Below are 15,912 nucleotides of genomic sequence, written 5' to 3' on the forward strand. Positions count from 1 at the left end.
GCAACATTTAAGAGGCATTTGGATGGGTATATGAATAGGAAGGGTTTGGGTGCTGGCAGGTGGGACTAGATTGGGTTTGGATATCTGGTCAGCATGGACGGGTTGATCCGAAGGGTCTGTTTCCATGCTGTATATCTCTATGACTGTAGTGTTTGTTACAGTCCTTGCACGGTATTTTGTAAATGACGTTAGTTTTGCTCATTGTCTGTATAGGGTCTTTCAAGTTCATTAGCTGCTGTTTTAGTGTGTTGGTTGGTTTGTGGGCTATAACATATAACCCAAACATATATATAGAATTTTCAGCATTGCTTCGCATGAGGTCCACTGAAAATGTTACCCAGTAAGGTAACGAAATGTCTGGAAATGAACCTTTCAGCTCAGCGAGCAAACCTACATCTTACCAATAGATTGTCCAATTGATTAATGGATATGACTCTGTTTGCATGGTGGAGCAGGCTTGACAAGTTGAATAGATTACTGTTTTTATTTTTGATTACTGAACAAGAGGGAATGGTGAATGAGATCATAATGCTTGTCACCTTCTTTGTGAACTCTTGAACTTGTAAATTAAGTCATCTTGCATTCAGTATTTTCCATTTCTTTCCTGAAAGGACACATTTGTATTTTTGTAGTACCTTTAAGATTTCAAGATATTCCCAGTTACAGCCAAAGATATAAAGATGAAAATGCACAGATTGCAATGTCCATAAGATGTAGGAATAGAAATAGACCATTCAGCCATCAAGTCTGCTCCGCCAATCAATGAGATTGTGGCTGATCTGATAATCCTCACCTCCACTTTCCTGTCTTAACCCCATAATACTCATTTCCTTACTGATTAAAAACTTGCCCCTCAAGCGTTCTTAACAATCCAGTCTTGACAGGCTTCTGAGGTAAATAATTCCACAGATTCACTATCCACTGATTGAAGAAGTTTCTCCTCAGCCCTGTCTTAAATGTTTGATCCTTTACTCTAAGCTTATGCCCACTGGTCTTAGACATTCCCACAAGGGGAAACAACCTTTCCACGTCTACTCTGTCAAGTCCCCGAAGAACCTGGTATGTTTGATAAGATCACCCCTCACTCTTCTAAATTCCAACACAGGTAGGATCTGTACACGATAACTGTAACCTTATTCATATTTTATATAGTTAAAGCATAACCTTGCTGTTCTTAAACTCTAGGAGAAAGTGAGGACTGCAGATGCTGGAGATCAGAGCTGAAAATGTGTTGCTGGAAAAGCGCAGCAGGTCAGGCAGCATCCAAGAAGCAGGAGAATCAACGTTTCGGGCATGAGCCCTTCTTCAGGAATGGGCTGAAGAAGGGCTCATGTTCTTCAACTCTATAAGATACAAGATATGGATAGAGCAGTGGAATTGGCCATTTGGCCCAACAAGCCAGCTCCACCATTCGATCATGACTGATATGTTTCTCAGCCCCATAGAAGTCCTCTCTAACATCTCTGCTGAAAGGTCTGCTCCTAATTTTCAGACTATGCCCCATAGTTCCAGAATCCCCAACCAGAGGAAATAGTTTATCTTTATGTGCTCTAGCATTTCTCATAACTATCTTGAAGACTTTGATAAGATCACCTTTAGCCTTCTAAATTCTTAAGAAAATAAGTGTAATTTATTTAATATTTCCCCATAACGTAACTCTTGAAATCCAGCTCTCATTCTTGAAAATGTGATGACCAGTTATCTTTCTCTATGGTCTGTGGGATTATAGCAACTTTACTAACTCACCATAAATAGGGCCACCACAATTATACACAGTAATCTGTAAGTGTGCTCTTTACAAAGCAGTGTGCAGTTGGAGAAATATCTGTCTATTTTTATTGTCCATCACCCTTGCAAGAAAAGCAGCACTTCATTAACATTTCAAGTTACTTGCTAACCATTTTATAATGAGTAAGGGAATGGAACATGTAATTACAGCACAGGAACAGGCCCTACAGCCCACCATGTCCGCTCTGGTCATGATGCCACTCTAAACTAATCCCATCTGCCTGCATGTGGTCCATATCTCACTATTCCCGACCTGTTCATGTGTCTAAATGCCTCTTAAATATTGCTATATCATCTGCTTCTACCACTTTCCATGGCAGCACGTTCCAGGTGCCACCACCCTCTGTGCAAAAAAACTTGCTTTGCACATCTCCTTTAAACTTTCCTCCTCTCACCTTAAACCTATGCCTGCAAGTCATTTGCCACCCACTCCACCAACCTATCAACGCCCTTTTAGGAGTTCCACACTGTGCTCCACACAGTGTTCCTTTTGTTTTTAGAAGATGTGGTACTAAGTTCCGATTTAGGGCTTAGTGAGAACAAGTGTGTTCAGAAAGATTTACAATTGATTTAGAACTTTGAAAGAATGGGATCATTTTTGTAGTTTCCAGTTAGAAGTTTCAGTAGATTTTCTGGTAAAGATTGTGCTTGAATTACATCTATTAGCAAGAAATTAACTTGGAGTAGCTATTCCGGTGGAGATTGAAATGACTAGACTTCAGATAAGGATTGAATTGGATTACAGTTTTGGGGAAGAAATTTGAGTTGGATTTGAGTTTTGAAATTAGACTGTGATTGTGTTAAAAGTTTTGGTAAAGATTTAGAATAACATGAAAATTCAGTTAAAGATTATGATTTAGAACTTTTTAATAGATTGGATAGAATTTGAGCTTCTGGTAAAATATATGGATGGAAGTAGAGTTCCTTGTAGAAAATGGGATTGGATTAGACCTTCAGGTAAAATCAGGCAAGATAACATGGATTTATAAGAACATCCACTTTCCAATTGTGACATTTTGGATCATGTGACTTTTCACTCAATTTGTTTAGGTCCCTGAGATTATAGTCTTTATGTTTCTTTTGTCCTTTATTTTTGTGCATAATTGGGAATTAAATAAACCCATAGTTCTGTCTGAAGTCTCTACGCAGTCAAATGCAAAATAAATTGTCTTTAATATGAAACTTTAGCTCCTATGATATCTTTTGATCTGAAGGCAACAGATTATCTTTTCTTTATTTGAGGATCAGTGCATGCTAGGCTAACATTTATTGCCCATGCCTGACCTTCCTTGAGATAATGGTGGTAAGTCCTCTCTTGAAACACTGCTGTCCACATGACATAGGTACACCCTCATCGCTATTAAAGTAGAATTCCAGGAAATAAACCACATACTAGACAAATAGTAACTAATAAAGTAGTAAACCGTCCAAGTTGGGAGAGTACGTGCATACTGATGTCACTAGTTTATTGACAGAGAGAACAAATATCTTCCATTATTATGTTTTTTAACTACTCCCTTTGTCAGTTCTGTAACTAACACCCTCTCAGGAAAGGATAAGTACACCAGGGTTTTAATTTCATTTCACTGAGCAGGAATTACATAGGGCTATTTTTTCCAATTTATTCCTGGGATATGAGCATTATTTGGTGGGCCAGTACTTATTGCCCATCCTTGGCTGCCTTTGAGCAGGTGGTCTTGAGCTGCCTTCTTGAACTAAACTTGTTCATTTTGTGTTGATAGACCCAAAAGGCCAGGAGCCAAAATTTCATGAAGCTGAAAACTCATGTTATATTAATCCAAAATCTAATCAAATGATTTAGGAAAAAAATCATAGCTTTTAAAGATACATTAAATTCTTATTAAGGTAAGCACTATGGTCATTTATGGTTTTTTTTTGCTTTTGTGTAGCCATACGTATTACAATAAATGCAATACATAACTAAACTTAAAATGATTTTCAGCCTATTGGGACTATCAGAATGAGTGGGGTTGGCATCTTAAACAACCTAGGAGAAAGTGAGGACTGCAGATGCTGGAGATCAGAGCTGAAAATGTGTTGCTGGAAAAGCACAGCAGGTCCTGAAGAAGGGCTCATGCCCAAAACGTCGATTCTCCTCCTCCTTGGATGCTGCCTGACCTGCTGCGCTTTTCCAGCAACACATTTTCAGCTTCACATCTTAAACAACCTTCCAGTGTTTCCCTGCAAAGACTCATGGCAGTATTTATAATTAAAATTATGAATTTGATATAAACTGTGAGTCTTACACTTTGATTTATTCTAAGTTTTGGTTTTTGGCTTTTTAACCTGTGGATTTTGCATGTGTCTTAATTGAATAATTAACTTGTAAATATTTCTATTACCATTGTGGTTTATTTTATAACAGTTTTTTGAGGCCTGGGTTTAGAATGAATGGGTGTTTGTGCACCACTAAAGAATTTTTGTTTAACTTAGACTGCTTTTTGACCCAGAAAAGTAAACAATGGGGCCTCAAGGTTTGTTAGAGACTCCTGGAAGTAGTTATTTTTAAGCTTAAGCTTTCTTAGAGGTCTCCTTGGGCATCAGTTTTAAATCTACACGCATTTAAAAATGAATGGACTTACTTGCAACAGATAGCTTGGTTTTGTGCGAGGGAGGTCGTGCCTCACTAACTTGATCGAGTTTTTTGAGGAGGTGACAAAGATAATTGATGAGGGAAAAGTGGTTGATGTGTCTACACAGACTTCAGCAAAGCCTTTTACAAGATCCATCATGGTGGACTGGCACAAAAGGTGAACTCACTTGGTTTTAAGGGTGAGCTAGCAAAAACTTTTGGAATATTGTGTGCAATATTGGAATATTCTGGTCTCCTTCCTATCGGAAGCATGTTATGAAACTTGAAAAGGTTCAGAAAAGATTTACAAGGACGTTGCCAGGTTAGAGGATTTGATCTATAGGGAGAGGCTGAATAGGTTGGGCTGTTTTCCCTGGAGCGTCGAAGGCTGAGGGGTGACCTTATAGAGGTTTACAAAATCATGAGGGGCATGTTTAGGATAAAAAGACAAAGTCTTTTCCCTGGGTTGGGGGAGTCCTCCCTGGAGCGTCGAAGGCTGAGGGGTGACCTTATAGAGGTTTACAAAATCATGAGGGGCATGTTTAGGATAAAAAGACAGTCTTTTCCCTGGGTTGGGGGAGTCCAGAACTAGAGGGCATAGCTTTAGAGTGAGAGGGGAAATATATAAAAGGGACATAAGGGACAACTTTTTCATGCAGAGGGTGGTGCGTGTATGGAATGAGCTGCCAGAGTGAGTGGTGGAGGCTGGTACAATTACAACATTTAAAAGGCATCTAGATAGGTGTATGAGTAGAATGGGTTTGGAGGGATATGGGCAAGTGCTGCCAAATGGGACTAGATTTGGTTAGGATATCTGGTTGGCATGGATGAGTTGGAACTGAAGGGTCTGTTTCCGTGCTCTACATCTCTATGACTCTACGACTGGCTTAGTCATAGGAGACAGAGGGTAGCTGTGTTGAAAGGATGCTTTTCGGAATAGAAAAATGGCAGACGGAGTTTAATCCAGACAAATGTGAGGCGATGCATTTTGGAAGGTCAAGTATAGGTGGAAATTATATGGTGAATGGCAGAACCATTAGGAGTAATGATATGCGGACAGATCTGGGTGTGCAGGTCCCCAGATCACTAAATGTGGCAATGCAGGTAGATAAGGTAGTAAAAAAAGGCTTATAGCATGCTTGCATTCATTTAAAGGACCATTAAGTGTAAAAGTAGACAAATTATGCTGCAGCTTTATTGAACTTTAGTTAAGCCACACTTGGAATATTGAATACAGTTCTGGTCACCACACTATCAGAAGGAGCTAGATGCGTTGGACAGGGTACAGAACTGGTTTACCAGGATGTTGCCTGGTAAGGAGGATTTTAACAATGAAGAAAGGTTGAAAAGATTGGTTTCGTTTTCACTGGAATGCAGGAGATTGAGGGGCAACCTGATAGAAGTTGATAAGATTGTGAATGGCATAGATAGGGTGGAAAGTATAAGGTGTTTTCTAGGGGACACAGGTTCAAGGTGCAGGGGGAATGTTTAAAAGAGATATGTAAGTAACACAAAGGGTGTGAGTGCTTGTAACACACTGGAGGTGTGCATTCAAGGAGCACATGGATGAATACATTAATAGGAGGGGAATAGAGGGATATAGATCCTGTAAGTAAAGACAGTTTTAGTATGGAAAGGCAAAATGTGTCAGTGCAGGCTTGGATGGCTGAAGGGCCTGTTCCTGTGCTGTACTGTTCTTTATTCTTTGAGTTTGAACAGTCCTGTGAAGTCCTGAGAAGGGAAGGATACAGTGACCTGGGTTATTTTAGACTGGAGTTAATGTTAATCCCAGACCAGAAGCATTAGGATAAAAGCCTGAAGAGGTTGCTTAAATCTGAGTACATTTAAACTCAGGTGTATAATAACGCCAAAAGAAGGTATCTGTAGCTGTAATCTGTAAGTCAAAGTCACAAAGGACTTAAATTTATCCAGATGGCACATACAGGGACTTGGCAGTTAGGCCATATAGGAGTGGTGCTTTGGGTATTGTGTCAGAGCTGTGTTTTGGGGTCCTGTACAAAAGCTGTGTTTTTCTTAAATTTATGAAGGAGTGTTTTGGGATAAATGCAATTGTACTTTTACTATATATTTAAAATCCTTGAATTTGTATTGTTAAGTATGTAGTCTGGTACATTCTATTGTATCTTCATTTATGTTGTTAATAAACATCTGTTTTATTGTTAAAGCAAAATCTGTAACATTGGATGTTTATGATTCAGCAAGACACCACTTTGTTAAAACTAAATCAGATCAGAATATGATCAACAAGCCAGGTTTTTGTCTGAAATCCAACGTAACAAATAATAACATCAGTGAGGATCATAACACAGAGCTTTTATCCAAGTTCCAAAATAGTCCAGTCGCATAAATTTGTCACCTTTCTGAGGCAAAATGAAACGCTGAATGGTATTGTGCACAATTATCTCGAGCTAGAGACACTGGAATAATCTGCTTTCAAGGAAAGTCTTGTATTAATTCTGCAAGCAAAAATGGAACACAACGTAGCTATAGAAACATACTATAACTTAAAAAAAGTTGCATTCCTACCTGAAATATAAAAATCCTTTGATTGTTTAGAATAGTTAATGAAATGTTAATTTCCTTGTAAACACTCGACACATTCTAAAGATAAATCACCTTGCCTGCAGTTTTTTTCTTTCTTTTCTGCAATAAAGGACTTGTATTTATAAAATACCTTTTACAATTTTAAGGTTTCCTGGCTCAGGTGACTGTCTGTGTGGAGTTTGCACATTCTCCCCGTGTTTGCATGGGTTTTCTCTGGGTGCTCCAGTTTCCTCCCACAATCCAAAGATGTGCAGGTCAGGTAAATTGGTCATGCTAAATTGCCCATTGTATTAGCTGCATTAGTCAGGGGTAAACATAGGATAGGGAGCTGGGTGGGTTACTCTTCGGAGGGTCGGTATGGGCTTGTTGGGCCAAATGGCTTGTTTCCATACTGTACAGAATCTAATCTAAATATGTATCTAAAAATGCATTTTTTGAAATATGCTTACTGGTATATTGCCTGGAAACATGGTAACCAATCTGTGCATATCAATGCTCACAAACTGCAATGAGATGGTGGTCAGATAATTTATTTATTTTTAGTAATGTGTAGTTAAAGAACAACTACCTATTTGTGAGAAAATCATTAATAATTCCTATCACCATGGCATCTCACCACAAAATGTTTAGTTGAGCCACCATATCTAATCTAGTTGTGTTGCTTTAAAGAACAGGATGCTTTTCAATCTTTCAATTTGCTAAACTTTAAGCTCCATCTATGGACAGCGGGGGGTGACGATCAGATGATTGTGACAACCATGTCCTGTATCTTTTCAATATCTCACTGCAAAGTTTCATCAAACTATTTGGTGTTCACAGCACATAGTTGCAACAAGACCTTAAATACTCCAATCAGAGAAATATTTTTCCTCACTTCCTCAAGAAAGTTGTCAGTCTTCTAAGCAAAATATGCACAATTATCTAAGTTGACATAGTTGAAGGATGAATCACACAGATACTAGAATAACTTATTTTAACAACAATATGGGGCATGATACCTGAAGTGAAAGTGCCATAAAAGCATATCAAAAATCTAAAAATAACAATGTTCTAACTTATCAGTTGTGGATGAGATGGAAAAATGTATCTTCTTTGCGCAGAACAATCTCGATTATCCGAACGAGACAGGCGGGAAGTATTTTGTTCGGATAAGTGATGTTCGGATAACAGATAACATTTTACGGGATCTTGAGATCTTGTTTGAATAATCCGAAATTTGGATAATTGACATTCAGATAACTGAGGTTGTTTCGCAAACTCTAATACCTTTCTAAGAAACAAATCACAATGCCCTAAATTTTCTTCTATTTATGTAGCATATTTACACCCGAAAGACTCCACAACATTACAGAAAAATGTAATTTTTGTCTTGTAGTTACTGCTATAATGTAAGAAAGTGTGTCAGGCTATTCTCACACAGCGATGTTGTCTCACAAACAGCAATGAGACAATGATCAGATAATGTTTTTCAGTCATTGCTCATTAAAGATAAATCACTTGTTTGTGAGTCATGTTTTAGATACTGTGATATCAGTGTTTTTCTCTGAAATCATTTCATTCCATCACCATGTCTGATATATATACATGCTGCTTTAAGGATGTAACTTCTTTATTTTAGTTATTCTCTAAACTGAGATCCACCACCTATGTTAAATATATATTCAAGTTGTGACCAAATGATTTATTTACCACAGTTTTGAGGTCAATGCTAGCCTCAATATTTTATTGTGCATTTCAAAGAAGTAAGTCCTCCTCTTTTTCAATCTAAAATTGTACTCTAATATGGATATGATAAGAAAAGAATTTTTGCAGAAAAGATTGGTTGGGTGGGCTGAACAGTGACAAATGGTATCAGCCCTGAGAAGTGAGAGCTAATGCACTTGGAAAGAGCTAACAAGATAAGGGATTACACTATGAATGGTAGGATTATAGAAACTACTGAAGATCAGAGGCACCTTTGTGCGTTTATCCACATCGCTGAAGGTAGCAAGGCAGTTAGATAATGTAGTTAAGAAGGCATATTGAATACTTTGCATTCTTAGCTGAGGCACAGAATACAAGAGCAGGGAGGCTATGCTATAACTTTATAAAATGCTGGTTTGGCCATAATTGAATACTGTTTGTAGTTCTGGTCTCCATAGTCTAGGAAGCATGTGATTCCATTATGGAAGGGACAGAGGAGATTTACCCAGGATGTTGCCTGTCTGGAGGGTGTGACCTATGAGGAAAGTTTGGAGAGACTTGGGGTGCTTTCCCTGGAACAACAAAGGTTGACCATAAAATACTTTGGTGAGCGAAATATTTACTAAACCTTGCCTTTCTTCTTCATTAAATTTTGCAGTGTCCAGAATTAATATGAAAATGAACAATTATCTAAAGAATAAGATTAGAAACAACTAACACATTCTCTGGAATAACCTGTTTTGTGGAAGGAAAATAGTGTATTCTTGAAGTGAAATTGAAACATAACATAGTCATGAAAGTAATCAAAAATTTAACTACATTATTACCTACCTGTCATGAAACTATTACTACACCATTTAGTGCAAACTAACTGGAATTTCCTCAGTTAAAAGGCGAGCATTAATGACTGAATTCTTTTTCTAGTTTCCTATCTTTGTGCATTAGGTTGATTGGGCCTGTCCCAGTGTGATTTCCAGCAGCTGTCTGATCATAGAGGAGTGCGTATCATGAAAGGGCAAGCCATCCACTTCCATTCCCAGATTCCCAGTTTTTCCACTTCGAATTCCATGTTTCACCAACAACTCCAACAGCTTTTCTTCCTGAAGGCAGATGAAAACATTGATTACAGAACTGGGATTTTATAAGCTTCTGGAAGGACAGAAAAGACAAGTCTCCTTATTGCAGAAAGAAGATGGTAGTTTGACAAATGTAGATTTGGAAAAAATAATTTCACTTGTGGGACTGAAAAAAACCAGAAAAGTCACAAATATAAGACAGTGATTAATAAATCCAGTAGGGAAGTCAGAAGACATTTCTTTACCCAGCAGTTAAAATGTGGAACTTGCCGCTAGAGAAATAATGAAAAGAGTCATATAAATTCATAGATGATGGAGAAAGGAAAAGGAGGGGAAAAAATGGTATAAAAAGGGATGGGAGGAGACTTATTTGGTGCATAAACACTGGCATATGTGGTGCATATACTATTTGGGCTGAATGAGCTGCTTGTTTATTGTAAATTTGATACAACGTTCAGCATACACCAAGCAAAGAGTGCAACATTGTTTAAGATTAGATTACTCACAGTGTGGAAACAGGCCCTTCGGCCCAACAAGTCCACCCAAACATCAACCCACCCAGACCCATTCCCCTACATTTACTCCTTCACCTAACACTACAGGCAATTTAGCATGGCCAATTCACCGAACGTGCACATTTTTGGACTGTGGGAGGAAACCGGAGCACCCGGAGGAAACCCACGCAGAGGATGTGCAAACTCCACACAGATAGTTGCCTGAGGCGGAAATTGAACCCGGGTCTCAGGCACTGCGAAGCAGCACTGCTAACCACTGTGCCACATGCCACCTATTGATTCGTGCTAACCAGCAGATCTGGTGTGCTACTGGCTGTGTGTAAAATGATGACAGAAAGTAGCTTCACCTCTACAATTACATAGCAGATGCTTTTCCCAGAGAAACTGGGGAGAACCTGCTTCACTGAAGGAGAGATTATTTTAAAAAGTCAAGTTTGTCAGTGTAGTTAGTATTGTGCTTCCTAACATTAACAGCTAACAGACAGGTATGGTTACAAAAATATTTTTTAAAAAAAGGCTAATGCCTTTATCTCAAGAGTATTGTAATACAAAGGGATGAAAGTTATGTTACAGTTGAATAAAGCTCTGGCTAAACCTGCTTTAAAAGTGGTGTATTTACTTCTAAACCTCAAAGGATATACTCGTCTTGAGTGGAATGCAGCACAGATTCACTAGCATGATACCAGGATTATAAGAGTTGTTTCATGATGGAATTACATAACTGAGATATGTATTCCTTTGATTAAGCAGTGATTTAATTGAGATGTTTAAGTGAACAAGGAGGTGGTAGAAAGGAACTATTTACTATAGTGAGACTATCCAGAGGAAAGAACAGAACCTCAAAATTAGAACTAGGCTGTTCAAAGATGATACCAGGAAATACAGATGCACTGAAGAAAATGATAAAAATCTTATGTTCTCTACCTCAAAAAAAAATGATGAGATCAATTGTGAATTGCATAACTGAGATTGAGGGTATCAAGGAATGTGGAATGAATAGGGTAAACAGATTGATTTATCTGAAGCTCAAGAGACTGAATGGCCCCCACCTGTTCTATATTTATTGATTAATTCTTTACCCAACGTGTTTGGATAATCACGTGGATAATGATGGGATAGCGTAGGGGGACGAGCGGAGAATAATTCACAGGTTGGCGCAACATTGAGGGCCGAAGGGTCCGTTCTGCGCTGTATTGTTCTATGTTCTATGTTAATCAACATAATTTATAAAGCACTTTGAGTCATTTCTAAGAATCTGCATAAGATATTACATGAAGGAAATGTTTTTCTTCTAGTGAGTCATATTGAAACAAGCAGTTACTATGACAACCTTTATACCCAACTTTACCAGAAGGAAACATCCCATCAGACGTAAAAATAACAAGCCATCAGGATAACAAACAAGACAGGAGTCATAAAAGTTGCCTTTAACCAACCACCCTGTTGGTAAGTAGGGTGCGATGCAGAAAACTTAACGATTAGGAGGAACGAAAACATAAAAATAAGTAAATGACATGATGTATCCATTTCAAACAATTCAATTTTTTTGTTTTAAAGGGGTTAAAAGGCTAGCAGTACAATCCAGGATAGCATTGAGGGAGAAATAGATTAGAAAAAAGAACCAATAGATCAAGAGGCACTAGTTTGACTGAAAAAAAATAAAAGAAACTTGCATTTCTATATTTTCTTTCATTGCCTCAGGACATCTCAAAGTGCTTAACAGTCAATGAATACCTATGAGGTGCAGTCATTGTTGTAATGTAGAAAAACATGATTTGGAGGTGCCGGTGTTGGACTGGGCTGTACAAAGTTAAAAATCACACAACACCAGGTTATGGTCAAACAGATTTATTTGGAAGCACTACCTTTCAGAGTGCTGTCCTTTATCAGGAACCAAATTGCACAAAGAGCTCTCATATAAAGCAATATCTTATGAATCAATACTCTGTTTTTTTTAGTGATGTTGATGATTATACCAGGTCAAAACTCTACATTCTTTACTTTTAAAACTTTCAGATGTGAAAAGAGAGGATCATTAAGAAGTATTTGAAGTTCCACAGTTTTGGGAGCCTGGGAAGGAATAAGCCAGAGAAGACAGTCAGAGTCAAGACTTGATTTCAAGGTGCAGAGAAAGAGTCTGTAAGGGAGAGCCTTGAAGAACAAGAGAGTTAAACTCAGGATCAAAGAGCTGAGTAGCCTTGATAAAATAAGAAATAGACAAAGGATGGCTGATAGGAGCAGGAGATGACAAAGAAAAAATAACTCACTGGAAAGTGACCTATTATTCTGGGAGAAAATAAATCCCTTTGTTACTTACCTTCTGGACTGTAGGCAGTGCCAAGATGTAGCCAACCATTTCAGATGTCATAGGAAACCCAAGTGCTTTGCGTAGATAGCGTTCGTGGATTGCGCAGCTATTGAGAATGTACAGACCGCAGGCTACAGCATAACCTCCCCAGTTTGATACACCTAATAAAAATATATTGTTTGTTTAAAATTGCTTCTTCTTCTGAGAAGACGTAAAGAACTATTTTGAGTTGGCCAAATCTCAAGAACCCAAGAGTGAGAAAGGGCAATTCTGTCTGTCAATCATACTAACTCCAGAACCAGCAACTACTCTGCAATGGATATCCACAATCACATTTATGGAACACCAACATTGAATACTGAAAGCTTAACTTACCTACAAGTTACTGACAGAAGCTAATTACAAGATAGATGTCGTCAGTTATTTTAATCTATATGTTTGGACATATTATGAGACACCTCTGGGGCAAGTGGAACTTGAACCCAGACCTTCTGGCCAGAAGACAACTGAAGTACAGGCCTGGATTTTTGCGGTTAATTCTCTGGAGTAGGACTTAAACCCATAATCTCTGACTAAGGGTTGATCATAACAGTATAAGACACAGGAGCAGAATTAGGCCAGTCGGCCAATCAAGTCTATTATGCAATTCAAACATGGCTGATATGTTTCTCAACCCCATTCCCCTGCCTTCTCCCTGAAATGCTTAATTCCCTTACTAATCAAAGACCTATCTATCTCTGTCTTAAATATGCTCAATGACTTAGTCTCCACAGTTTTCAGCAGTAATGAGTTCCATAGATTCACCAACCCCTGGCTGAAGAAATTTGTCCTCACCTCAGTGCTAAAAACTCAATCCTTCACTCTGAGGCTGTGCCCTTGGGTCCTAGTCTCTCCTACTAGAGGAAACATCTTTACCACATTCACCCTATCCAGGCCTCTTAGTATGCTGTAAGTTTCAATCAGATCACGACTCACCCTTCTAAATTCCACTGACTATAGACCCAGAGTCTAGATTAGAGTGGTGCTGGAAAAGCACAGCAGGTCAGGCAGCATCCGAGGTGCAGGAAAATCGACGTTTCGGACAAAAGCCCTTCATCAGGAATAGAAGCAGGGTGCCTGTAGAGTGGAGAGATAAGGGGTGGGGATGAAGGTGATAGGTCAGAGAGGAGATGACCTGGGGGGGGTTGCAGATTCTTGTAGAAAGAGGAGGAAAACTTCTTCAAGGCAGGCATCCTTGCAAGACCCAGAGTCCTAGCTGCTCCTCACATGACAAACTCTTCATCCCTAGGATCATTCTTACAAACGTCCTCTGGATTTTCCGCTCTGCCAGCACATATTTTCTTAGACAGGGGGCTCAAAACTGCTGACAATATCCCATATGGGGTCTAATCAGAGCCTTATAGAGCCTCATCAGTTCATGCCTGCTCTTGAACTCTAGCGGTCTTGAAATGAATGCTAATATTGCATTTGCCTGCCCAACTGCCAACTGAACCTGCATGTTAACCTTAATAGAATCCTGAGCTAGAATTCCAAGTCACTTCGTGCTTCAGATTTACAAAGCCTTTTCCCATTTAGAAAATATACCATGCCTCTATTCTTCCTATCAAAGCACATAACTTCATTATTTCTCATGATGTATTCTATCTGCTACTTCTTTGCGCACTCTCCTCACATGGTTAGAGACAAAAAAAACTGCAGATGCTGGAATCCAAGGTAGATGTGCAGGAGGCTGGAAGAACACAGAAAGCCAGGCAGCGTCAGGAGATGGAGAAGTCAATATTTTGGGTGTATCCCTTCTTCAGGACTGGGGGTGAGTGCAAGGGGAGCTTCAGATACGAGGGATGCGGTGGAGGGTGGGGGCGGGGGCATGGCCTGGTTGGTCAATGAGAGGGATGAATCCAATTGGAAGCTGGAAGGAAGGGTTGATCAGTGGAATGGAAGGGAGTGGGAGGGGCTTGGAAGGGAGTCAGGGGATGGGAAGGAGATAATTTGAAATTGGAGAACTCAATGTTGAGTCGTCTGGGCTGTAGGCTTCCCAGATGGAAAATGAGGTGTTGTTCCTCCAATTTGTGGTCTGATTTGCTGTGGAAATGTGGTCTTCTCTACATTGGTGAGACCAAACGTAAACTCAGGACACTTTTCATCAACCATCTCAGCCAGGCTTGCAGGGGCCAACCTGAGCTCCCAGTCACAGCCCTTTTTAATTCTCCTCACCACTCCCTTTCCAAAATGACCATCCTTGGCTTCCTCCATTTCCACAGTGAATCAGACACTAATTGGAGGAACAACACCTCATCTTTCACCAGGGCAGTCTACAGCCCGGAGGACTCAACATTGAGTTCTCCAATTTCAATTACCTCCTTTCGCATCCCCGACTCCTTCCCAGCACTTCCCCTACTTCCATTCCTCTGATCCATGCTTCCTTCCAGCTACCAACAGGATTCATTCCTCCTTTCGACCAACCAGGTTGTACCCTCTACCTGTGTTCACCTATCCCTACCTCACATCCTGCCCACATGCCCCTTATTTGCAGTACCTCTTAAACCCACTCCCAATAATGAAGAAGGGTTATACCCGAAACATTGACCTCTCCACCACCTGATGCTGCCTGACTTGCTGTGTTCTTCCAGCCGCCTGCTTGTCTACCACTCTTCTATCATGCCTAGGTCTTTCTGCTGCCTCCCCACTTCCGCAACACTACCTGTCCCTCCACCTATTTGTGTTATCTGCAAATTTAGTCAGTTCCTTCTTTCAGATGTGAATAGCTGAGGTCCAACGCTGACCCATACAGAACTCCACTAATCACCAGCAATGAAAAAGACCTCTTTATACCCACTGTCTGCCTTCTGCCAGTCTGCCAATTTTCTATCCATGCCAGTATCTTGCCCCTAACACCATGGGCTCTTTCCTAGCCGCCTCTTATGCAGCACCTGGTCAAAGGCTCTCTGGAAATCCAAGTTGATCATCTCCACTGGTTCACCTTTGTCTAACTTACTTGTTACCTCCTCAAAGATGTGTAAGCTATAACCTCCCCTTGACTAAGCCACGCTGACTCAGCCATATTCTATTATGCACTTCCAAGAACTTCACAATTTCATCCTTAATAATGAACTCCAAATACTTGCCAATGACTGAGGTCAGGCTAAACTGGCCGATAGTTTCCAGTCTTGTGCCTCGTTCCCTTTTTAAACAGGGTGTTAGATTACCAATTTTCCCGTCCTCTGGCACTCCAGTAATTCCTGAAAGATCCACCATCAATTCCTGTACAATTTCCACAGCTATCTCCTTCGAAGCTCTTGGTTTCAGGCTATCTAGTCTGGGTGATATATCCACCTTCACCTTACTGATAGCCACTACACTCATCTCTGACCCTGACTTCCTTGA

At 39.7% G+C, this 15,912-nt stretch overlaps 1 protein-coding gene across 5 annotated transcripts in view; it reads right to left on the reverse strand.

Moving 5' to 3' along the window:
* Positions 1-6,536: 6,536 nt before the first annotated feature.
* Positions 6,537-15,912, reverse strand: part of dglucy (D-glutamate cyclase) — a 123,253-nt gene continuing 113,877 nt past the window's right edge. For 2 of the 5 annotated variants that reach the window (XM_043696938.1, XM_043696935.1), the window contains exons 12-13: positions 12,538-12,689; positions 12,186-12,371 (exon numbers count right to left, since the gene is read on the reverse strand). In XM_043696938.1, coding sequence (XP_043552873.1) covers positions 12,201-12,371; positions 12,538-12,689 — 323 coding nt within the window. In that variant the 3' untranslated portion in view covers positions 12,186-12,200. Of the gene's footprint in view, positions 6,859-8,239; positions 9,730-12,185; positions 12,372-12,537; positions 12,690-15,912 lie in introns of those variants that run through there. The other 3 variants (XR_006312687.1, XM_043696936.1, XM_043696939.1) reach the window with 3 other exon arrangements.

Source organism: Chiloscyllium plagiosum, chromosome 10 (genome assembly GCF_004010195.1).
Source record: "Chiloscyllium plagiosum isolate BGI_BamShark_2017 chromosome 10, ASM401019v2, whole genome shotgun sequence".
Taxonomy (NCBI): domain Eukaryota; kingdom Metazoa; phylum Chordata; class Chondrichthyes; order Orectolobiformes; family Hemiscylliidae; genus Chiloscyllium; species Chiloscyllium plagiosum.